This window comes from Schistocerca piceifrons, chromosome 1 (genome assembly GCF_021461385.2).
Source record: "Schistocerca piceifrons isolate TAMUIC-IGC-003096 chromosome 1, iqSchPice1.1, whole genome shotgun sequence".
NCBI classification, from domain to species: Eukaryota; Metazoa; Arthropoda; class Insecta; order Orthoptera; family Acrididae; genus Schistocerca; species Schistocerca piceifrons.
The window spans coordinates 874,255,661-874,283,214 of record NC_060138.1 but is presented as its reverse complement, the minus strand read 5'-3'; the positions used below and the strand labels follow the sequence as shown (position 1 = coordinate 874,283,214).

The 27,554-nt window shown below is 43.8% G+C and overlaps 1 protein-coding gene across 7 annotated transcripts in view; it reads right to left on the bottom strand.

Moving 5' to 3' along the window:
• LOC124716227 (annexin B9-like) overlaps nucleotides 1-27,554 on the bottom strand; it is a 138,486-nt gene that overhangs the window by 37,257 nt on the left and 73,675 nt on the right. For 5 of the 7 annotated variants that reach the window (XM_047243160.1, XM_047243159.1, XM_047243157.1 and 2 more), the window contains exon 3: nucleotides 22,265-22,807. The exons of the other annotated variants lie outside the window; for them this stretch is intronic. In XM_047243160.1, the coding sequence (XP_047099116.1) occupies nucleotides 22,265-22,807 (543 nt within the window). The remainder of the gene's footprint in view (nucleotides 1-22,264; nucleotides 22,808-27,554) is intronic. 7 annotated transcript variants of the gene reach the window in all.

The window sequence follows — 27,554 nt, the reverse complement described above, 5'->3', positions numbered from 1 at the left end:
AGATAAAATGCAACTGGTGCTCTCCATGGGATATGTTCCTCATGTCCACAGTTTCAGATAATCTTTTTGTTCAGTTTTGTTGCTGCAACCCTTTCATTTTTTTGGCAACTCCAGCACAGGATCCCAAGGTTTGCCGAGTTGGTGCCAGCTGTCACCATTCATGAGGTTTTCCACCACCTTTATCTCCTTTGACTATCCCACTTGTCTGGTGGTTCATGCTGGAACTTCTTTAAGTTCTGGATAGTGCTCAGCAATGGCTGATTTATTTACCTGTCTCAGCCAGGTGTGCCTTGAACATTCTTGATATCTGATCTCCACTATCCTAGTTGTTTGACCAATGTACAACATGCCACATCAGGAAAGTATGTTATAAATTTCTGATTTTCAGAAATGGTCATATTTATGTTTCCCAGTAGACTTGTCTTGGTAAGTGGACAGAACAACCAAGTGGTGTTATGCTTCTTTAGAATCCCATTGATCTTTGCAAAAATATACCCACATAGGGCAGGTATGCCATACTCTTTGCTTCAGCTTGCTCTTCTCTACCATTGGCTTGATGGCTCATTTAAAGCCCTCTGAAATCTGCCAAACCATTTATCTACTTTTGCAGAAGGCTGAGCAGGTGCTGTAGCTGGGTGATGGCAGCTGTTTGTGTGTGTTGGTGTGCTATACCTGCTGTGACCAAACAACTACTCACCTGCTCTCCTTTTGACCAGTACATCCTGTAACAGCAGCTGACCATCCTTTCCCAGTTATATGGTGAACTTAATATTTGGCTGGCATGAGTTAAGATGTTCCAAAAACTATTACCCTTTCCCTATCATGCAGCCAGATCACAAAGGCACCATCATCCACATACCTGAAGAAGCATATGGGTTTGTATATAACCATCTCTAATACTTTCTCCTGAAGTTTTTCCATGAAGATATTGGCAACCACTAGACAGGGCTACCCAAAGCCACTCTTGTGTGTAATATTGGCCCCAAAGATGAAATAAGTTGAAGTCAGTAGATGTCTTAACAGGTCCATTGGTGCACTGCCTAATTTCTATGCAATCCGTTCCAGTGAGTTTTTCTAGCAGTACCATGGAAAACAGGGAGCCCACATCAAAATTATGTTGCATGAAGTCGTTAGTCGTTACTACACATCTCCACTTATGGCCACAACAATTTCTTCAAATACTTAGCTGCTGGGTACACTGATATGCCAGTGCTGCTGATGACTGGGTGTAGTGGCACATCTGGTTTGTGTACTTTGGCAGCCCATACAGTCTACGTTGAATTGTGGCTCTAGAACGTAATTAATTGATGACCTTGTCAGGCATGCCCATTGCCTTCAAAAAGAGTCGTGGTCTTGTTCACTCTGTCCATAGGGTCATATTCGAAATGTATGTATGCTGTGTCCTCCGTACAATGATTAACTTTAACATAATAGGTCTGCTGCATAACTACTGGAGTTCCCTTTGTCTGCTGACAAAACCATGCTGCTGATTCTGTCATCCCTGAGTTTGAGTGCCAGCCTCCCATCAATAGAAATATTCGATTTTGGATGTTCCATTGTTTGTTATCATCCGGCAGGTCTCTTGGCAAATTTCTCGTGCCGTATTTGGTGGAAGTGTGTTAATTACGTGGTCCACTGTGCTGATGAAACCCGAAATAGGCACATTTCTAGGAGCAGTTGTGAAGTTAAGATCTCCACAGAGTACATTCAATGTGGTTTCATCAAATTGGTTGCTACTTGGTGTAATCATTATAGAAGTATCCTTTATCTGCTGCTCTTTCTTATATATATTGTCAGACTTCGCAGACTAACACACTGAGGCGTTCTTCCATGTGCACTCTGCTAGGGCTCAAGAGGCACTGTCTACCAAGTCCCAATCTTTACCTGTCAGGGAGGCCACCATGTGCAGGTGACAGTTTAAAACTCCCTGGTCACCACATCTAGCCTCTGGTGCACACCTCTAGTTCTTTCCTGAGCCACATGCAACATGAGGTTATCAGGGAGCTTTTACATCTTCACATGTACAAAATTGCCTCCTTGGCACATAAAGACAGGACTGGGAACAGTGTTCTTCGTTTAGCAGATTGGGCAAGGAAGAATGCCTCAGTGTACCTGTCTGTGAAGTTTGATCATACAAGTACCTCCAAAATAAAACACTTCCAGTAAAGAGCTGGCACTTAAACTGCAGGATGACACCTGCAGCAGCAGTGTTTTGTCAGCAGACAAAGGGAACTCCAAATCTGTTAGACAGACAGACACACAGACAGACAGACACACACACACACACACACACACACACACACACACACACACACACACAGACACACAGACAGACAGACAGACACACACACACACACAGACACACAGACAGACAGACAGACACACACACACACACACACAGACAGACAGACAGACAGACAGACACACACACACACACACACACACACACACACACACACACACAGACACACAGACAGACAGACAGACACACAGACAGACAGACACAGACAGACGGGACGGCCGAAAGTACAGACAGACAGACAGACAGACAGACAGACAGACGGGACGGCCGAAAGTACAGACAGACAGACAGACAGACAGACAGACAGACAGACAGACGGGACGGCCGAAAGTACAGACGGGACGGCCGAAAGTACAGACAGACAGACAGACAGACGGGACGGCCGAAAGTACAGACAGACAGACAGACAGACAGACAGACGGGACGGCCGAAAGTACAGACAGACAGACAGACAGACAGACAGACGGGACGGCTGAAAGTACAGACAGACAGACAGACAGACAGAGGGACGGCCGAAAGTACAGACAGACAGACAGACAGACAGACAGACAGACAGACGGGACGGCCGAAAGTACAGACAGACAGACAGACAGACAGACAGACAGACAGACAGACGGGACGGCCGAAAGTACAGACAGACAGACAGACAGACAGACGGGACGGCCGAAAGTACAGACAGACAGACAGACAGACAGACAGACAGACAGACAGACAGACAGACAGACAGACGGGACGGCCGAAAGTACAGACAGACAGACAGACAGACAGACGGGACGGCCGAAAGTACAGACAGACAGACAGACAGACAGACAGACAGACAGACAGACGGGACGGCCGAAAGGACAGACAGACAGACGGGACGGCCGAAAGTACAGACAGACAGACAGACAGACAGACGGGACGGCCGAAAGTACAGACAGACAGACAGACAGACGGGACGGCCAAAAGTACAGACAGACAGACAGACAGACGGGACGGCCAAAAGTACAGACAGACAGACAGACAGACGGGACGGCCAAAAGTACAGACAGACAGACAGACAGACGGGACGGCCAAAAGTACAGACAGACAGACAGACAGACGGGACGGCCAAAAGTACAGACAGACAGACAGACAGACGGGACGGCCAAAAGTACAGACAGACAGACAGACAGACGGGACGGCCAAAAGTACAGACAGACAGACAGACAGACGGGACGGCCAAAAGTACAGACAGACAGACAGACAGACGGGACGGCCAAAAGTACAGACAGACAGACAGACAGACGGGACGGCCAAAAGTACAGACAGACAGACAGACAGACGGGACGGCCAAAAGTACAGACAGACAGACGGGACGGCCAAAAGTACAGACAGACAGACAGACAGACAGACGGGACGGCCAAAAGTACAGACAGACAGACGGGACGGCCAAAAGTACAGACAGACAGACAGACAGACAGACAGACAGACAGACAGACAGACAGACAGACAGACAGACAGACAGACAGACGGGACGGCCAAAAGTACAGACAGACAGACAGACAGACGGGACGGCCAAAAGTACAGACAGACAGACAGACAGACGGGACGGCCAAAAGTACAGACAGACAGACAGACAGACAGACAGACAGACGGGACGGCCGAAAGTACAGACAGACAGACGGGACGGCCGAAAGTACAGACAGACAGACAGACAGACGGGACGGCCGAAAGTACAGACAGACAGACAGACAGACAGACAGACAGACAGACAGACGGGACGGCCGAAAGTACAGACAGACAGACAGACAGACAGACAGACAGACAGACAGACGGGACGGCCGAAAGTACAGACAGACAGACAGACAGAGGGGACGGCCGAAAGTACAGACAGACAGACAGACAGACAGACGGGACGGCCGAAAGTACAGACAGACAGACAGACAGACAGACAGACGGGACGGCCGAAAGTACAGACAGACAGACAGACAGACAGACAGACGGGACGGCCGAAAGTACAGACAGACAGACAGACAGACAGACAGACGGGACGGCCGAAAGTACAGACAGACGGACAGACAGACAGACGGGACGGCCGAAAGTACAGACAGACAGACAGACAGACAGACGGGACGGCCGAAAGTACAGACAGACAGACAGACAGACAGACGGGACGGCCGAAAGTACAGACAGACAGACAGACAGACAGACGGGACGGCCGAAAGTACAGACAGACAGACAGACAGACAGACGGGACGGCCGAAAGTACAGACAGACAGACAGACAGACAGACGGGACGGCCGAAAGTACAGACAGACAGACAGACAGACAGACGGGACGGCCGAAAGTACAGACAGACAGACAGACAGACGGGACGGCCGAAAGGACAGACAGACAGACAGACAGACGGGACGGCCGAAAGGACAGACAGACAGACAGACAGACGGGACGGCCGAAAGTACAGACAGACAGACGGGACGGCCGAAAGTACAGACAGACAGACGGGACGGCCGAAAGTACAGACAGACAGACGGGACGGCCGAAAGTACAGACAGACAGACGGGACGGCCGAAAGTACAGACAGACAGACGGGACGGCCGAAAGTACAGACAGACAGACGGGACGGCCGAAAGTACAGACAGACAGACGGGACGGCCGAAAGTACAGACAGACAGACGGGACGGCCGAAAGTACAGACAGACAGACAGACAGACGGGACGGCCGAAAGTACAGACAGACAGACAGACGGGACGGCCGAAAGTACAGACAGACAGACAGACGGGACGGCCGAAAGTACAGACAGACAGACAGACGGGACGGCCGAAAGTACAGACAGACAGACAGACGGGACGGCCGAAAGTACAGACAGACAGACAGACGGGACGGCCGAAAGTACAGACAGACAGACAGACAGACGGGACGGCCGAAAGTACAGACAGACAGACAGACAGACAGACAGACGGGACGGCCGAAAGTACAGACAGACAGACAGACAGACGGGACGGCCGAAAGTACAGACAGACAGACAGACAGACGGGACGGCCGAAAGTACAGACAGACAGACAGACAGACGGGACGGCCGAAAGTACAGACAGACAGACAGACGGGACGGCCGAAAGTACAGACAGGCAGACAGACGGGACGGCCGAAAGTACAGACAGGCAGACAGACGGGACGGCCGAAAGTACAGACAGGCAGACAGACAGACGGGACGGCCGAAAGTACAGACAGGCAGACAGACGGGACGGCCGAAAGTACAGACAGGCAGACAGACGGGACGGCCGAAAGTACAGACAGGCAGACAGACGGGACGGCCGAAAGTACAGACAGGCAGACAGACGGGACGGCCGAAAGTACAGACAGGCAGACAGACGGGACGGCCGAAAGTACAGACAGGCAGACAGACGGGACGGCCGAAAGTACAGACAGACAGACGGGACGGCCGAAAGTACAGACAGACAGACGGGACGGCCGAAAGTACAGACAGACAGACGGGACGGCCGAAAGTACAGACAGACAGACGGGACGGCCGAAAGTACAGACAGACAGACGGGACGGCCGAAAGTACAGACAGACAGACGGGACGGCCGAAAGTACAGACAGACAGACGGGACGGCCGAAAGTACAGAAGGAAAGAGATCTATTACAGCCAACTGTCAGAGAAAGTGGTGCATTAACATACACAGCAGCTAAGTGTTTGAAGTAGCACAGTATTTGAAGATGATGCAGTGCCTATTTGGAGCGATGTGTATTCCCCACATCGACAACTCTGAGCACTTCTTGCAGCATCATGCACAACTATTTACCACAGGATCTGACATGATGGTTAGTTTTGATGTAGTCTGGGCCCTCTTTTGACCAAGGTACTACTGAAAGACTTGCCAGAACTGACTGCAGACACATTTCACTTATTTTATTTATGGAGGCATATATTAAGAATAGACATAGGGAGCGGTCATGGGGAGCTCTATCTACAGGGGTTGCCAACCTGTTCACGGAGAAATTTTAGAAATGAGCATAGAGAGAGCTAGATACAAATCCATATTCTTCTTCAGGCATGTCTATGATATTTTTGTGATCTAGCCTCATAGCAGTAACAGGCTAAATGAGATTCTGGAATATCTTAACTCACTGCAGCCAAGTAGTAAGTTCACCATGAAACTAGAGAAGGATGGGTTCTGGAGGCACTGGTCCAAAGGAGAGCAGATGCGTCATTTGGTGTTGGCAAACCAATGCAGACATGTTTATACCTGCAAGCTAGCAGCTGTCGTCACTCAGCATACAATAATTAAGTTCTAAAGACACTGGCCAATGTGGCACACACCTTGTCGCACTTACATAGGTCGACATCAGAAATAGAGCAGACAGTTTGACAGATTCACATGGCCTTTCAACAAACCACTAGGCTACATGGGAGAGAAGAAGAGCAAGATGAAGCAATAACTAACATTCCCACCCTCAGCAAGGTTTACTTCTGCAAAGATCAATAGGATTCTCAGGAAGCATATCCATAAGTGCATTTACTGTCTACCTACCACAATAACAAGACTACTGGGAAATGTGCAAGATGACTTTCATTTACAAAAATCAGGAATTTATAATGTACATGGCCAAAGTAGCATGTCATACACTGGGCAAACAACTAAGACAGCGGATCAGATGCCAAGAACATCAGAGGCTCACCTAGCTAAGAGGTATAACTAAATCAACCATTGCTGAGCACTGTCAAACTTACACACACACACACACACACACACACACACACACACACACACACACACACACACAAACCCATGGGTTCTGTCACAGACCATATTTTGGGACAATGTTATAAGAGAGTCAATAGAGAGAAATGTCACAGAAAAACTCATGAACTGTGACACTGCATACGAACTCTGCTAAGCTTGGGATCCTGCACTGGAGTCACCAAAATACAAAACATTTGCAGCAACAGAGCTCAACAAAAAGAAAATATGAAATTATGGACATGCGGAATGAACCCTGACAGAGCAGTAGGTGCATCGGACCAAACACAGAATGTCAGATTACGGCCAGGAACACCAGACCAAAGACTGAATGTATCAGTTAAGGCAATAGATATAAATATTGGAGCCATTCCATTCAATTAGCAGTCTCAGGTAACTCCTGATGAAGGTGAGTCACACTGTCTGTACACCGTGTATTGATGATACTGGTACCAGGTAGAATACACAACACCTCAAATTGTCCTCCATTCTTGCCAACAAAAGATAAAAGCAGATTATGTAAGGCATGAAGAAATTGGCAGTTAGGACTGGAAAAAGCCTGGTAGAAATCCTTTAAATACATAGAATAAAGGTGGACACAAGCTTCTCAAAACCACTTTGAAATCCTCCTGGAAAGAAATCACAAGGGACACTTAGTATCTTGGTTTGCTGGGTCAGAAATATAAGGTGAGTTTTTATTTATTTATACTTAGCCCAGTAATCCAATTTTAGTACATTATTTGTATATATACAAGGCTAGGGCAGGTGGTCTTTATGAAGAAGCCATCCTGCCATTTGCACAAAATCATTTAGGAAAACTTATTTATTTATTTATCTACATTTTCTTTGCGTGGAGCTGTTGTAATGATGGCTTTTGTAAACATTAGATTTAACACATGGTTATATTTACACTTACACAATACACTATATTCTGTAGCTGTTGCTCCTTATGTCTACTTTTTACATTTATCACATTACAACTGATATGCTAATGCCTCATGTTACAATCACAATCTTAAAATTTGTTGAAAGAATATAAACATTTTTCTATTAGAAAATTTTTTAATTTTGTTTTAAAAACATTTCCCATGTACAGTCTTAGAGAGTTTGGTAGCTTGTTATACCGAATCAAACGACTGATATATGTACTATCAGTTATTTTTAGCATTGTTCTGTTACGGAAATAGTTACACTTTGTTCTAGTGTTGTGATCATGTACGTAACTGCCCTTGATAGCTTCTGTTGGTTGACTTATAAAAAATACAACTATTTTGAAGATGTACAGAGAATATATTGTCAGATATTTGTGTTGCACAAACACTTCATGACATGAATCTCTATGTCCCATCCTATGTATATGTCTTATTGCTCTTTTCTGTAGTGGTAGTAGTAGTAGTATTCGTATTCTTTTTAAATGTAGATCAGCTGAACAGCCCCACAGTTCAATTCCGTAATTGAGAAAAGGGTAAAGTGTTCTGTAATATACTAATTTCAGTGTTTGGCTAGGAACTATCTTTGCAAGCTGGCTGAGGAGATATATGGCATTACTGACTTTTCTGCATACGAAAAAAATGTGATATGTACACCCCCCCCCACCCCCCCCCCCCCCCACACACACACACACACACACACACACACACACAAACCCCCCCCCCCCCCCCCACACACACACACACACACACACACACACACACCCCCCCCCCACACACACACACACACACACACACACACACACACACACACACACACACACAACCCCCCCCCCCCCACACACACACACACACACACACACACACACACACACACACACACACACACACACACACACACACACAACCCCCCCCCCCACACACACACACACACACACACACACACACACACACACACACACACACACACACACACACAACCCCCCCCCCACACACACACACACACACACACACACACACACACACGAACACAACCCCCCCCCCCCCACACACACACACACACACACACACACACACACACAAAACCCCCCTCCCCAACCACCCACACACACACACACACACACACACACACACACACACACACACACACACACACACACCTCCCCAACCACACACACACACACACACACACACACACACACACACACACACACACACACACACAAAACCCCCCTCCCCAACCACACACACACACACACACACACACACACACACACACAACCCCCCTCCCCAACCACACACACACACACACACACACACACACACACACACACACACAACCCCCCTCCCCAACCACACACACACAACACACACACACACACACACACACACACACAACCCCCCTCCCCAACCACACACACAACCCCCCCCCAACCACACACACAACCCCCCCCCCCCCCACACACACACACACACACACACACACACACACACACACACACAACCCCCCACCCCCCCACACACACACAAACCCCCCCCCCACACACACACACACAACCCCCCCCGCCCACACACACACACACAACCCCCCCCCCACACAACCCCCCCCCCACACACAACCCCCCCCCCCCACACACACCCCCGCCCCCCACCCCCCATCTTGCACGAATCAAAATTGTTTGAGTTACACTTTTTACAACATTTTGCATACTATGGTTTTTTAGAACTTAAATCAGTGTGGCTGACAGATCAGCTCCTCCATCTAAATATCAGGTCAGTGCCTTAACAACTACAGTGTCTCATTTGGTTGTTCCCTATCGAGCAATTTTCTCTGATCCACACACAATTTGTTCCAGATCACTTTTAATATAAAACAGTTTTGCATTTCATTGCTGCATACACTAAGGGCTTTGGTGACTCCTGCACTAAGAACATGCTGCTGCTATGCTCTTTGCACTAACTCAAGTGTCTGAAAATCTGACCTCAGGCCATAAAAATGCAACTATGTCTCTTGCACATCATCTTGTCCTCCCATAGTCCATCTGAAAAACTGAGTCAGCATTTGCCTGCAATAAGTGACACTGGGCACAGGAGAAAATAATAATAATAATAATAATAATAATCATCATCCACTACAGACCTTGGCACAACGATTTTCTTATAACAGCATTACATTAAGTTTTAGTATTGTTATGTGAGACGGTGCTACAGTAGTGGTTATAAGAGAACAACTGGGCCCTCTAAGTAATAGTTAATCGTTTAGTATGAATTACTTCGACTCAGTTGCCTTTTTAAACAGATTTTCCAGTAATCTTTATTTCCTTGAGTAATTGTACGATTTTATTTCCCAATAAAACTGCCATTTTTGAGGTTTCTGTTTGTTTTTCCTTGGTAAATATACCTTCATACTGGCCCTTGTTCCAGGATTACGTATAGAATTATTAGTGAAATACTCTAACTTTTTCCCGATATGCACAACAGACGGGTTGTGAACTCAGTGCAATAGGGATACCCCCCATTTTCTTTTTAAAAATTACTTTTTTACAGTAGCCTGTCTACTACTACTGGTTATTATTCTTACAGCACTTTTCTGCAGTTTAAAGACTGCCCATGTTTTGTGCCTTCAATCCCCAAAAAAGAATTCCATACCTAAGAATTGAGTGTACATGGAATAGTATGCCACCAAAAGATGTTGGCTGTTACATACTGATGATAGCATCCTTAGAGCATAACATTTTGATGACATTCTTTCAGTCAGTATATGTGTGTGTTCGTTCAGTGTTAACTGACAATCAGTAAAGTCACTGACACACACTATCTGATCAAAAGTATTTGGATACTTACTGGTGGACTGGTGGACATTAATAAAGAGTGAGTCCACATCTCATCTTTTCAATGGTGTCAAGTCTGCTGGGGACACTTTCAATGAGGTATTTGAATGCCTGTGGAAGAATGGAAGTCCATTCTTCCTCAAGAGCTGAAACCAGAGAAGGTAATGAAATTGGACAACTGGGTTCTGTAGCAAAATCAACATCCTAGCTCATCCTAAACGTGTTCCATTCAGTTGAGACCAGGTCTCTGTTTGGTCGGTTTGTTTAAAAGAGGGGCGGAGGGACCTAACTGCTAGGTCATCGGTCCCTTGTTTCAGTTAGAATAATTCCACAAGGGTGGGAGTAAAATAATGTAGACATACAAAAAACAGCTGGAAGGAAGGAGAAAACCACAAGAATGACATGAGGGCAACAAACACTAAAATCGACAAAATTGGATCAAAAAACCACAGGGAAATGCAAGAAACATGGAGAGATCAAAACAAGAGAGCAGATTACCATGGCTGGCTGACCATGAGAATAAATGGAGAAGCCAGACACTCTGCAACATGTTAAAACCTCCACACTAAAAGCACTAGGGTGGAGGACACAGAGGGACAAAGGACATGTGCTAAAACTTAGATCAAATGATAAAACCCACCCTCATGAATAAAACGTAAAACTAAAGCTGCTGTTGAGGCATTGTCGCACAACACTGATGGTAGGGTGCTGGGAAAGTTAAAAGTCTGCCGCATAGCGGCTAAAAGTGGGCAGTCCATCAAGAGGTAGATGACTGTCATTGGTGAGCCACAGCGACACCAAGGTGGGTCCTCGCGACGGAGGAGGTAACCATGCGTTAGCCACGTATGGCCAATGTGGAGCCTGCAGAGGACAACTGATTCCCTGCAAGAGGACTGCATGGAAGACTTCCACCCATTCGAAGTCTCCTTAATGACAAGCAGTTTGTTGTGCATACTGTTATGCCATTCCATCTCCCAAAGCCAAAAAACCCTGTGGCGTAAGACAGAGCGCAGGTCAGTTTCGGAGATGCCCATCTCCAGAAGTGGTTTCTGCATAGCCTGTTTGACCAGGCTGTCGGCAAGTTTATTGCCTTGGATTCTGGTGTGTCCTGGGGTCCACACAAACACCCCTGAATGACAGGACCATTCCAGTGTATAGATGGACTCCTGAATGGACACTACCAAAGGATGGCGAGGATAGCACTGGTCGATAGCTTGTAGGCTGCTTAAGGAGTCAATACACAGGAGACGTGACTCGCCAGGCTACGAGCGGATGTGCTCAAGAGGCATGAGATATGGCCACCAGCTATGCAGTGAAAACACTGCAGCCATCTGGCAAGGAATGCTGTTCAATATGTCCTCCATGGACATACACAAAGCCTATGTGACCATCAGCCACTGAGCCATCGATGTAAACCATTCACGGCCTTGGTACATGTTGAGAATTGAGAGAAGTGATAGCAGAGAGCTGCAGTGTTAATGGAGCCCTTAGGGCCATGCGAAAGATCCAGAAGAATCTACAGCCTAAGAGTGTACACCATGGAGGTGTACATGTATGGACCTCAAGGAGAGGAGGTAACAGGAAGGACTCCAGTTCGACAGAAGAGACCAGACGCAAACCGCAATCATAAGCCCTGACCTGGACTGCCAATGCGGGAGATAAACCACCATGGTTGGGAAAAGGATGACAGTAATTCAGATGTGCAGGAGAACTATGAACATGTACAACCTAACTGGCAAGCAGTTGTGCACACCTAACCTTCAATGGGGGGGACTCCAGCCTCCACCAGGACACTGGTCACCAGATTTTTCTAAAAGCTCCCGTCACTAGGTGGACGCCACAGTGGCGCATTGGGTCAAGTAAATGCAACACTGTGGGCGCCACCAAACTGTAAACCAGACTCCCATAGACAAGGTGGGATTGAACAAGGGCTCTGTAGAGCTGCAGCAGCATAGAGCCATCTGCACCCCAGTTGGTTTTGCTCAGGCAGCAGAGGGCATTGAGGTGCTGCCAGCACTTCCACTTAAGCTGACAAAGGCGAGGAAGCCAAGCCAATTGGGCATCGAAAACCAGTCCTAAGGATCAATGTGTCTCCACTACAGTGAGTGGATCGTCATTAAGGTAAAGTTCTGGTTCCGGATGAACGGTACGATGCTGACGGAAGTGCATAACACAGGACTTTGTGACCAAAAATTGGAAGCTGTGGGCTAGAGTCCATGACTGCACCTTGCAGATGGCTCCCTGTAGGCACCACTCAGCAACAGCAGTACTGGTGGAGCAGTACGAAATGCAGGAGTTGTCTGCATACAGAGAAGGGGAGACACACGGGCCTACAGCTGCTGCTAGACCATTAATGACCACAAAAAATAGAGATACTTTCAATACAGAGCCCTGTGGGACCCCATTCTCCTGAATATTGAGGGGGGGCGGGGGGGGGGGGGGTGTACTCTGGGAGGCAACAACTTGGACACAGAAAGTATGAAGCCAGGACTGCAAACCAGGAGATCAATGACTGATTATGTGCCTTATGCCACACTGAAATGTGCAGGGGCACCTCTATTTAAGAGGTGGAGGTCGAGTTGTGACAGTAAATTTTCAACCTTCCTACCTCGGCCAGTATGCATGGTGCTACCCCACAAGGGTCACGCACGTTAAAATCTCCCGAAAGTAGGAAAGGTTTAGGGAGCTGATAAATCAGTGCAACCAATATGTTCAGGGATACTGCACCACCTGGAGGAAGATATACATTGCAGACAGTTATTCCCTGTGCCATCCTTATCCTGACAGCCACAGCTTCAACAGGTGTTTGAAGAGGGGCACAGGTTCACTACATACTTTGTTCAGGACATAGACACAAACTCCACCTGACACACTATTACAGTCCCTATGGTTCCTGTAATATCCCTTACAGCCGCAGAGGGCAGGGGTCCGCATTGCTGGGAACCAGGTTTCTTGGAGGGCAATGCAGAAAGCAGGTGTAAAGCTTAACAGTCGCCATAGCTCAGCCAGATGGTGGAAAAAACTGCTCCAATTCCACTGGGGGATTATGTGATCATGAGACTGGGACGGCATGAAACACTCAATGAGGCGGTCTACACCTCATGGTCACCTGCTGCCACCAGATGAGTACCTGTGCGATCGACATCCATTGTGTCTCAGGGCCCAGTGAGACCTAGGTCCACAGCAGATGCCAAAATCTCCACCTCATCCTCCAGACACAGGGCTTGTAGGTAGTGGTGGTGTGGGTGCCACCACAGTGCCTGGGTTCTTGTGGGTCTCTTCTTTTTAGGCTTCTCTTGCTGCTCCTTAGGTTTGTCCGGCTGGGTGGGCTTCACTGATTAACCATGAAGCCCTACGACTAGCTACCTGTGGTTGCTTCAGCCACTGGCGGGTGTCAACTTCGCAACTGTAGGAACCTGGGAAGAGAGTGACCCAAGGTATCCCTTCCTGGCAGGAAGAGCTGCTGTATAATATCCTATATGAACTGCGAAAACTACAGTTACTTCCATTAAAATCTGCTTGTGGATAATTGTGAGACCGAAACCCTATTTGAGTGTAGTCAGCATATCAATGCCCAAGTATTCATTGAAATTCATACAAATTCATGATGAAGGCAGGTAATGATTCCATTGTTACATTTGTTGTCTTATTACTGCTCATCTCAAGAGTATTGCTAACTATTATATAAAAATACATACAGACATCATCAGGAACTACTACTACTACTACTACAACAACAACAACAACAACAACAACAACAATGCAATAGAAAAGTATCAAACATCAAATTTGAAAGAGGCAAATGAAGTTCTGTGGACACCTAGGCAGACTGTCTGGAAATAGAGTAACAAAGTCTACTGGACTATGTGACATCTCTTACAGTATCAATACCTTGGGTAACTGAAGTTAAGGATTTGACAAAAGCAAAAATTGATGTAACAAACAAATCAGACAGGAAGACATTCAGAAGCAAAATTGGTAAGTGGAAGTTTATGGAACCAGAACCATACCGATCAAAGTGGATTGAAGAAAGAAAGAAGGCCTTCGAGGAGAAAATGAAGAAATATTGGGAAAATAAGGAGAACCCTAAGGAAGACTGAAAATAACCTGCTTATTTTCCAATGGGGCATTTGCTGATAATAATAATAATCATGCAGTTAAAAGTTGTAATATATCTTCCTTCTGCTTGCTAGCATCACAGTGCAGGCATGTAATTGTTATGGGAGACTAAAACCTGAAGATAAAATCTCATTCTGCAAATAATTTAAGGAGGCTGTTCCACTCAAATTTTATCTGGATCCAACCCATCACATGACCACAGTCATGCCCTTTGAGATATAACAAAGAGCCTGTATAAAGTAATTCATGCCAGACGTCTGCCCCAAGCCATTCTGCCCATGATGTTCTATTCTTAATGTAATCAATGCAGATCGCCAGATAAAAATCTCACATAATACCTTATAGAAATGAAAAACAGGTTAACCACAATGTCCTACAAAAGAAGTTTTAAGATACTGCATGGCAGGATGTAAGCAATTGTCTGAAGTCCAGGACCTCAGTACCAGACACATTACAACATTAGAATGAGATTTTCACTCTGCAGCGGAGTGTGTGCTGATGTGAAACTTCCTGGCAGATTAAAACTGTGTGCTGGACCAAGACTAACTCGGGACCTTTGCCTTTCGCAGGCAAGTGAGGATGAGGCGTGAGTTGTGCTTGGGTAGCTCAGTTGGTAGAGCACTTGCCCGCGAAAGGCAAAGGTCCCGAGTTCGAGTCTCGGTCCAGTACACAGTTTTAATCTGCCAGGAAGTTTCACATTACAACATTGTTTGGCAGACATACCCCTAAACATTCTATAAAAATGAAGGTAGCATGTATAAAACTCATGTGAAATCTGACATCTGAACTATATGAGGTATACAGGAAGCTGTGGAACAGAGCAAAGCAAAGCAAAATGTTCACAACGTCCAAAATTAGGCATGCCTGTTCTCTAATCTGTTTTATATAGGATATCAATTCCAGCAGCACTATGGGGAAAAACTGCACAGTTTTATCACAGGAAAGACAAAATCTGATACTATTTTGTAAACCTCTGAAGATGAATTATACCCAAACCCGCCAGCTGTCAGACATCTTCAATCTCTCTCGTTAGCGGTATGTATTATTCTGTTCAGTTGGACCAATACCCAAGAACAATAAGAAAAGCACCAGGTGACTATAGGCAGATCAACATATTACCCACAGTTTCTAACGCCTTTTAGTATATTGTTCATGAACAACTGACAGATTACCTAAAAACTTACAACATTCACAATAGCATCATCAAGCTTCCAAAAGCACCCTAGCATAGCAACTGATTTGATCACAGTGACTGATGATGTAAAACAAGTCATCAACAGGTGTGAAGTGACCATTTTAAATATGCTCAATTTCATCACGGCTTTTGATACTATTGATTGTGATATATTACTAACAAAAACTAAACAGCTGAATTTTTAAACAGTGCAACTGTGGTTCAACAGCTACTTCAAAACTAGATGTCAATGAGTTGTTTGCTGGTAGGAGTGTCATGCAAACATGACCCAGAATAAGTCCTCCAGGTTTCAGTTCTTTGTTACTGCTCTCTCTGCATATCAACAATATTTATCCTGGTTTCATTCTCAAAACTAGCACTTATATGCTGACGACATTGTAATACAATTTTAATACAATGAACCAGTAGAAGCCCGGCCAGTGATGGCTGTATATGATTGTGCCTAGAGATTTCACAAATTCCAGGTTACCAGATGGAACAGCATGAGAAAACTTCAGGGTAGTTGGTTGTAGATGAGCTTGGATAACGAGAAACCATTCTCACCTCATAGGATCATAATTCCTCTTATAAGAGCTCTGTTCAAAAAATTCTGGAACATTAATAATTTTGTGCCAATGTTGTGTTGGAGTGAAATTCAGCTGGCATCTATGCACATGCCTGTGTTTAATGTGTAACTGCTGGAAGCTTCACTTTTGTATGTCTGTTAGTTACTGTTCATTGCTGTATTGAGTAGAACGTTGCATCACAGTGTCTGTGAATCTTGAAATGACAAGAGTTAGAGGAGCAATGGATCTGCATTACGTTTTGTGTGAAACTCAAGAAAATCTTTACAGATACACACCAAATGATGCAGCAAGCTTTCGGTGATGAGTGCTTGAGCCATACTCATGTTACAAATGGTTCATATGGTTTAAAAAGGGCTACATGGAAGTTAAAGATGATCCTTGTTCAGGATGCCTTTTGATGTCTACTGATGATCATGTCAGGAATGTTAACAAAATTAATTGTGGCAATCTAATGCTGACTGTCTGAAAGACTGCAGAAGAATGTACCATTTCAGTTATATCATGTCATGAAGACTTGACATAGCACCTTGGAATGTATTGTGTTGCCACCAAGTTCATCCCAGGATTCAGAAGCCAAGACCAAAAAGACCTTCGCCATGCACTCTGAAGAATTTTTGGATCACGCAAGTGAGAACGAGATGTTCCTTAAGAGAATCACAACTGGTGATGAGATGTGGGTCTACAGTTATTATGTTGAGACCAAGGATCAGTCTTCACAGTGGGTCTGGAAAGTTTCTCCAAGACCAAAAAAAGCTCATCAGTTTAGGTCAAATAAAGCCATGTTAATAGTTTTCTTTGTCTTTGAAGGATTAATTCATCATGAAATTATGCCACAGGGACTGACTGTTAATCAAAGGTACAATCAGTATGTGTTGCAATGCCTGTGAGAAAATGAGAGAAGAAAGGGTCTGAAATGGTGTGAGACGATTCATGGCTCTCAGCACAATAATACAACCACACTTTCATCCCTGTTGGTACATAACTACCGCACAGAAAAACGAAATGACTGTGCTGCCTCATCCTCTATGCTCTCCAGACTTAGCCCTGTGGACTATTATTTCCAAAGCTGAAAACCCTTTTTAAAGGATGAAGATTTGCAACAATAGACAGGTCAAAAGAAAATTTGCAGGCAGCACCTTGTGCGATCCAGCAAGAGGCATACCAAGACTGCTGTCAGTAGTGGAAACAGCATTGGGAGCAGTGTATCAATTGTGGAGAAGATTATTTTGAAGAAGACCATGCACAGTAAGTAAAAATTAAGTATAGAGAAATTTTGTGGACAGAGTTCTGGAGGTTTTTGAACAGACTTCATACAATGTTTCTTGACTGGAACTCTAGTTGGTTCTTCTTCCTCCTCCTCCTCCTCCTCCTCCTCCTCCTCCTCTCCCCTCCCCTCCCCTCCCCTCCCTTATTAAACCATTATTTTGCCACAAACAGCACAAGGCACCATTGAAAACTACTAAATTTAATAACTGTATAACACTGCACAAACAACTTTATCAGAACTTAAGAACTGCTACAGCTGCAACTGCACGCCACGAAATGTAAACACACTGTTAATATTTGGATGAATTCAAAAGGGCTGTGTTCTGTCACTGATAATTATTCTAACAATACATTTTCATGTTCTGTGGACGTATTTCCCATTTGAAACCTTCAGCATTACTGCTTTTGTCGAGGAATACAGTCTTCTTTAGCTGATGACAATAAGCTATTAACACAACAGAACAAGTTTCTGTAAACCCTATCCATCGTCACCAAGAACTACTCTGAACACCATGTTAGCAAACAACCAAGATCAGCTACTAAGCTAAACACATGGCCTGTACTTTAATCTGTAATAGACTAAAGATACGTCTATTAGCTAGAAACCGAGTTCCATGCATTCACGCATGAGCTGAGCTTGTCATGAAATTTGTGTGTCTTAGTGACTTCATGCAACTGGGTTAATACAGTTTAATCTAGAGCATACATATTTTATACAAATACACAAAAGGTCATGAATTTATATCCTTTTTTGACCTATTATACTCTTAGATTTGAGATAGTTCTAATTCATCAAGGTTTTGATGTTTGTTGGCAGGGGATCCATATTTTCCCAACATTTTCCAACAGTTTAGTGAGGAACATATTTAGTATATCTCAATATGATGTGCTTCAGATGTCTATTATCTTATGGGTATTCACAACACATGGCAAAGTATCACTCTCACCCTATAGAGGTGTCCAGAGAAAAATGCATGCCTCAATCTTATTTGGATAATTTACGTAATTTACATAATTTGTCTCCTTGCAAGATCCTTCTAATTGTACACAGCTTTTTAGATTTACGCCATATCTATATGGTCTGCTGGACTAAGCAAAGAAAAAGAAATACAATACAATAAAATAAAATCCTTTCCCTCCTGGAAAGTTTCAAGGTAGGTGGTTACTTCCACATTACAAACACTACTTACTTGTGATAAAATTACTTCTTGTATAGCTAATAGATTATCAATTCTGACTGATGGCTCTGCTTGTATTACAAGTCCAGGGACAAGATTCAAAAGTTATTCAATAATTTCATCCTCATTTGGCAAATCTGAGAAAGTATTACTGCCCCTGTGTGTTTCTCTCTTATCAAGGAACTTGTCAAATGGAAAAGGGGAGGGGGTGAGGGGGGGGACACTGGAGCGGAGAAGACCATTTACTTCAAAAAGTATTAACATTAGTTCACTATGGCGATAGACAAAGGTGAATCTGGATATAGCAGAAGTTGTTACCAAAAGTTATTTGCCAATCATGTGTAATGTATTACTGGAAGACTGGGATAAGGGCATTAGCTTTATTGGCCACTGTACCTTTGAAATTTCTACATACAGTCTTGACTCTTGGCATCAATGTTTGAAATGTTTAGCTTAGCAGAAATTTGCTCTATTTGGATCTGCTTGTTACACTCTGGGCATCTCATAGCCACTGAGTTATGCTTCTCTTTATAAACAATACAAATGCGATCTGGTTTTGTAATTCCTCTGCTGAATGATCACCATTACAATTTTTATGATGGTGAAGTATCATATTACACATTTAAAGGTAAACTGATCAGCCAGAACATTATGACCACCAACCTACTACAGATATAAATACATCCAGGTGATAGCAGCATCAGCTAGTGAGGAATGACTGCTAGTTAGACATAGATACAGTGCCTGTAGTATCAGTGAGTGCATTGTCCATGTGTAGAATGGGGAAGGCACACGATCTGAGTTTGACCGAGGGTAGATGGTGATCACCCAGGGGTTCAGCATGATCATTTTGGAAACCGCACAACTTATTGGGTGTTCAAGGAATGCTGCAGTGAGGACCTTCAACACATGGTGAAACTAAGGTGAAACCAAGTCCAGATGTTAGGTTGGGGGCAATTCTCACTACAAATGTCCAACGTCGTAGGCTGGGCATATTGGTAAAACAAGACAGTTGGTGAGCTGTGGTGGAACCAACATCAGACTTTAATGCTGGGCAGAGTACAAGAAGTGTGTGAATACACAGTGCACCGAATACACCTAACGACGGGCCTCTACAACTGACTCCCTATGCATGTGCCAGTGTTAGCACGACTCAGGCAACTATGACTGAAATGCGCATGTGATATTGGCACTGGATATTGGTACAGTGGCAGAGCATCGCACGGTCTGATGAATCCCAATACCTTCTTCACCGTGTCGATGGGAGGGCGCGAATATGTCGTCTTCCTGGGGTACAGGTCCTTGACACCTGTACTAAGGGACAGAGACAAGTTGGCAGCAGCTCCACTGTGCTCTGAGGAACTTCAGAGGGGCATCCATGGGCCCAGTAGCATTAGTGCACGGCACCATGATGGTGAAGGAGTAACACGCACTGGTTGCACACTACGTGATGATCATATTCCCAACGGCAGTGGCATTTTTTCAACAAGATAATTTGCCACGTCATAAGGCCGGGAGCGCGATGGAGTAGTTTCAGGAACACAGTGGGGAGTTCCAATTGATGCGCTGTCACCCCTGCTTCAGCCGGCCAGATCTGAACTCTATCAAACACCTGGGATGGGACTGAGCATGGCATCAGAGCTCATCACCTCCCACTCCCCAGGATGTATGAGAATTAGGTGAGGTTTGAGTGAGCAGACATGATGCTAGCTCCCTCCAGTGCCCTACCGAGGCCTCACTGCTTCCACGCCACACTGCATCGCCAAATGTGGACATACCGGCTATTAGGTAGGCGGTCATAATGTTTTGGCTGACCAGTAAAATGTGCATGTGAAAAATGCCAAATTGCGCAATAGTAAGGGCTCTTATTACTGAAGGTTCCTTGTAACTGGCTGAGTCAGTCATTTCAAAGATATGAGGAAGCCAAGGGCATGCTTCCTCCAATAAGACCACACCTAGTAAAGCACTGTGGTGTTAGAAGTAACGTCTGGCTGACAGTAATTTAACAAAGCAGCAATTCTAATGACTTATTTGCAAAATATGCCAAAGGAAAGTCTATTCTACATTTGTTTCTCCAGAGATGAATATTTGTCATGTTCCTGGGAAATAAAGTTTTTTCTTAAAAAGAAGCTATCCTTCACAGTGGCACTGTGTACAAGATCAACATTTCCAACCATTTCCACTGTGTATTTGTAAAAAGGACATATTTGTATTCCTGGTCATTGGATTTAATAAGCAATGATGCTGGGTATCACCAAGTAAAGCATCCGTACCTGACAACCAAAACTGGCTTCAGCTGCCACAGACTGGTCATGTGTGTGCGAGAGAGACAGAGAGAGAGAGAGAGAGAGAGAGAGAGAGAGAGAGAGAGAGAGAGACCAGTTACACTGAGAGGTTCTGCACTGTACGAAAACAGGGATATCATGTGCAGTTCATTCATTATGAATTATTAAACCAAACTTTTTCACCAAACCATAATTTCTGACAGGTACTGTATGTGAAAAAATATATTACAACCTTTCTTCAGGGAGCTAACAGCTAATGAAAAGACACATATGCCAATATGACTGATAGTACTACTAATTATTTGGTGACTTCATAGTTAAACTTCTTGTAACAGTCAAAAATAATATGTTGTGAGAACTGTTGAAGCTTTCTACATATGTCAAGAATGGCCACTGGAGCAATGCTACCTTTACCAAGGCAGTAACAATTTTAACACATTTAAAATTAAAGAAATGCAGAGCTATATTTATGTCACCAGAACAAAACAAACTAAATTTTATGTCAGAAGATTTATTTCTGCTACAAAGCGCATTAATGAAAAAGGTAGGGATCAATGAAATCTTTCTATAATTTCCAGGTGTGTTTATGATTTGAGTACATGTTTTGTATTGCAAGAGAACAGTAATAGCTCTAATAGTACCAGCGGAGTAAAAAATTTTGATCTTCAATCAGAATTCTGACAGAATATAAAATGGAAGTTATCACTCTCCTTTTAACATCTAAGCAAAGGGGGCAATAATAGGGTGGTGAGAATAACAAGCCAGGAAGATGGAAAAATACAGTCTGCCTTTTCCACATAATTGCACACTGTAATAATATTCATTGATCAGACAATAAAAGTGCATAAATCTTTATTTCTAGGACGCAGTGTGGCGGCACTTCTCACCTTCGTGTAGACTGCTGGAGAAGACTGCATGGCACTATATCCGTGAGTTGGATTACTGGCTGGAGAGGAGTAAGTATTGGCATGACTCTGGCTATGCTGTGGGTACGGTGATATCCTACCACTAGGATAGGGGCCAGACTGTGATGGATAAGGTGCACTCTGAGAAGGCACTGGTTGTGCAGGATATGTGGATGGCTGATTGTAAGAGGAATTGTTAGGATAGTTCTGCTGTGTAAATGATTGTCCAGGAGGTGCAAAAGCTGTGTTTCCTGAAGGATAAGGTGCCGAGCTGTAATTGGAAGTAGTGGTAGGCTGAGGCATAGGCATACCTTGAGGCATTGGCATACCTTGAGGCATTGGCATACCTTGAGGCATTGGCATGCTCATTGGACAGGAAGGAGGAGGATAACCTGGTCCAGATGGAGCATACTGACTGCCTGCGCTGCCAGGATGCACTGGGTAACTCAGCTCTGCAGTTGCATGGTATGGGTTAGGGTACCCACCAGGGGAAGCCTGCTGGTAAGGTGGAAATCCAGAACCAGCCTTAAAAACAAAGAGAGAATAATTAAGAACCCTTGTAATAAATGGACAAGAATAATAATTTAACTACTAAAAATGGCCTGTTTATTTCCTAAAAAGAGTAACCGGCTCACTGTTACAGAACAAAAGCCATCACTGCTTATAAAAATGGCAGTCACTCAGAATTCCAAGTCACTTGCTTTCTCATGAGAAATTATTTTCTCATGAGAAATTATTTTCTCATGAGAAATTATTTTCTCATGAGAAATTATTTTCTCATGAGAAATTATTTTCTCAAAAGCATGTAAATTATCTTTTTTACTTTATACTATGTATGTTAGGTAATTAGAAATTGCCATCACACATTGTCAAATGATAATTTAATATTTATAGAAATTACAAAGTTTATATTTTTGAATGAACACAGAACAGTCACAGTACATTCATACAAACTTATCTGACACAGATGTGCGAACCCAATGGGACCAGCAGGAAGAACAAAACAGTATAGCAGTACGGCTATTCTTTAACAGTCTGTACAATTATGACAACAGAATTATTGTTGGAAAATTTTATCTCTTTGAGAAATCTTTAATCCTTGTGTAACGGAAACTATTGTTTCAAAAATATGAAACCCTCATTTATGAACTATGGAAAATTTTACACTGACAACAGTGACACACCCCAAGCAGTAAAACAAACAACAATGTGCTCTATACAACAATTCTAATGGTGCTCTCTCTCAAACCTCAAACAAGAAAACGAATAATATAGACATAATGAAGTATCCACAATGGAGAAGACCTTCCCATGACAGTGCCTGGACAGTCATTTTTTAAAAAAAGGAAATAATGAAGCAAATTACAGGAGCACAGAATGAACATGACAAAACAGAACCATTTCCAAGCAAAAGGCCTTTCTAAATTGTCTACCTGCACTTATTATTGCAACCTTTTCACTGCCCAAAGATCGAATGTTACACAGGGATCAACTAGTATTCCTAAAACTAATTGTTTGAGATAATTACTCAAATATGTATAATGTTGACTAACAATGAGTAAAATACTTTTAAAAAATGGGATGAGGGTGAAGGATACAGGCATTGCAGAAGCAGTGTTCATTATTTTGTAACATGCTTTCACATAGTGAAACATGAATTTTATCAGTTCTTATGAAAAACATTGTTTTGTCATTCAGAAGTACAAAAGATGACTCAGAGGGAAGAGTATGAAAGGAAGATCAAGTTACTCTGTATACAGAAGGGAACAGTTACTTTCTATAGCTTATCTTTTTCCCCACATCACTCCAAGTGCTTATTTACAGCCCCCCCCCCCCCCCCCAGACACACACACACACACACACACACACACACACACACACACACACACACACACACACACACACACACACACACACACAGAGAGAGAGAGAGAGAGAGAGAGAGAGAGAGAGAGAGAGAGAGAGAGAGAGAGAGAGAGATTGATTTTGAATCTTCTTTAGATGTCATCCACCACCACATATGGCTGCCTCACAGAGACATATACACTCCAAGACAAAAACAAAGATGGACCACAAAGAAATATCTGAATGGAACAGAAATTGGTAGATGTGATGTACATGTACAGACAAACCAATGATTGCAATTTCAGAGAAATTGCATCATTTATTGAAGAGAGAGCTTCACAACTCGAGTAAGTCGTCCACCTCTGGCACTTACACAAGCAGTTATTTCACTTGGCATTGATTGACAATTGTTGGATGTTCTCTTGAGGGATTTCTTGTCAAATTCTGTGCAACTGGCAAATTCATGAGATAGAGGGCCTTGCCAATAAAGCTTTAAACATTCTTAATCAGCGAGAGATTTGGCAACCTTGCTGGCCAAGGTAGGGTTTGTCAACCATGAAGGCAAGCAGTAGGAACTCTCACCATGTAAGGGTGGGCATTACCTTACTGAAATTTAAGCCCAGGGTTGTCAAAGGACAACAAATGGGGGCATAGAACATTGTCAGCATATTGCTGTCCGATAAGGCTGCCTTGTATGACAACTAAACAGGTCCTGCTATGAAATGAAATGGCACCCCAGACCATCACTCCTGGTTGTCAGGCCATATGGTGGATGACGGACAGGTTGGTATCTCACTGCTGTCCGGGGTATATCCATACATGTCTTTGCTGGTCATTGGGGCTCTTGTCATCCACGGCACCCTTACAGCACAGCAGCACGTCAATGACATTCTATGCCCTTTTTTTTCTCCTTCATGGCAAGCAATCCTGGGCTCTCATTTCAGCAAGATAATGCCTGCCCACACATGTGCTTGCCAAACCCTACCTTGACCAGCAAGGTCGCTGGATCTCTCCCCAATTGAGATCATTTGGAACACTGGGCAGGGGCCTCCAACCAGTTCAGAATTCTGAAGATCTAACATGCCAATTGGACAGAATTTGACACTATATCCTTCAGGAGGACAAACAACACTATCAATCAGTGCAAAAGCTGAGTAACTGCTTGCATATGGTCAAAGGTACACCAACACATCATTGACTTTTTCAATTTGTGAGGAGCACACTCTCTCTGCATGAGAACTTTCTTGTCATACAACAACAACTCAGTTGTGTGTTTTGTGAACACACTCGGGACATTTAGGCAAGCATTTCTCTTTACGAAGACCACTGAATGACTATGTAGTAACTCGTGAATAGCTGCAGATCAGTAATTGTGCAGAACATGGAAATTATTCAGGTCAGATTTGTAAAATTCTGGGTAGCTTTGTGTGAAAATGAAGTAAAAATAGCAACTAACTTGCAATAATAGCTTTGGCAATAAATATGGACTTGTTTGTTTTAGAGGCAGCAAAATCTAATTAACTGAACTTTCAAACCTTTTGATGCAAGTTATTAGAATACAGTAATTTTTACAAACTTACAGATACTGCCTCAAAGCTTGAGATTTGCAGCCTTTGTTTGGTAAATATTAATTCCACTTTCTTCAACACTGTTTTCACCAGCTGAGGCAGTACCTACCAACACCGGCTGAAGGGGATGGACATCAAGAAGCCTATTGAGATAAGTGGACAAATTTCTGCTTTTAAACCCCAAACACAGACTTTTCGTCTGAACTGTGATCTGAAATAGGTGTAGAAAAGCATCCAAGATACGAACAAGAGCCTGTTCTGGGCACAGTGCATATGTAGGAACTACAAGAGGAAGCATTAACACCCGCCTTAGGGAACACAACAGTGGCTGACACCTGGGCAATACAGGTACGTCAGCAACAGCAGAACATGCACTGGTACCAGGAACCACCACAGTTATTTCTCCAATATTATGGTTTTATCACAATACAATCATCATCATACTAGGATGTACAGAGGGGCCATAGAAATAAAAGAGTACAGAAACATCTTTAACAGATGAGGATGGCTGCAATTAGACAATTTGTGGACTTTAGTGCTAAATAAAGCAAACAGCACTAACTATTCTCCACTACAAGCTCTAACACACATTGGCATGACTCCACATTTTTGTCGACACATGTAAACAGGTCAGCCTGCTAAGCTTGTTTCAAACTGTAACCGCTTTTTGAGTTATGGTTTCTGTTGCTTCCAGGATTGGAACAAAACATTAGGCAGAGAAATATGCCTTGGACCATGGGCTAATGCCCATAAAACAAAATTTAATCTAATATACACATATATGGCTCACAAAAGCCTGTATTGCATGACTACAGCAAGATTTTTTGTTGGAACAAATTCACAGTTCTTTCAGGAGGGTGCCGAGAGATGTGTAAGAATTAGTGGCAACCACATTGAGCCCCTCAAGACTCTAGTGTCAACAGAACAGAATTGTCCCTATCTCATGAAGTATTTATTTCTGGATACATGTTTCTTCTTCTTAGGTCTTCAACAATCAGGTACATTAGCAGTGACTTACTATTCTTTTCTGTCTTCACCCTTCCTTTTTAGAGTGGTATAGGTGGTGCACACAACACACACAACACACAAAATATCTGGTTGATGTATTCCAGTCCAGACTGCCTCTTGTGTTCATCCATTCTACTGTCCCTTCAATGATACATTTAATAACATGATCATGTCTCAGTAAGTGGCTGACCCTGGGTTCCTTCAGTTTTGGATGAACTTCAAGACACACTGCTTCTCTTCCTTCCCATTTTGTTGCCCTTCGTGGATCACCCCTTCGTATGATACCTTGTCTTCCAAGGTTATCTTTAGCATTCTGCAGTAGCAACTGTGTGTTGTACTGCTTCCCCAGGTGTCCATGTTTCATCTTCGTACAGCAGCACACACTGAACAAATGTCTTTATGAGGTCTTTCCTGAGATGTTTGTCTATGCAGCAGATGTGAAAGGGTTTCTTCTCTTGATAAAAACTGCTTCTGCCTTGTGGATTCAGCTTATCATATCCTTATTTGATCTTCCATCTGCTGCAATTTTACTCCCTATGTATGAAAAAGATACAGTGGAGTCAAGTGGGGATTGGGCAAAGCTGATTTGTCTATTCATCACTAAGATTTTTGTTTTAGCTTTATTAATTTTTTTGTTGTAGGAAGAGTTCAGGATGGTTTCCATCTGGGCCAACACTGATTCTAATTGGCACCTTTCTGACCTTAATGCTGTGATAGCAGCAGCAAATCTCAACTTGTTTACTTTCTTATCATGGATCTCAATTCCTCTGAATTTCTGCCTGACTTCATCTATTTCCCTCCGAATGTATACATTAAACAAGATAGGAGAGAGTTAGCACCTCTGTCATACA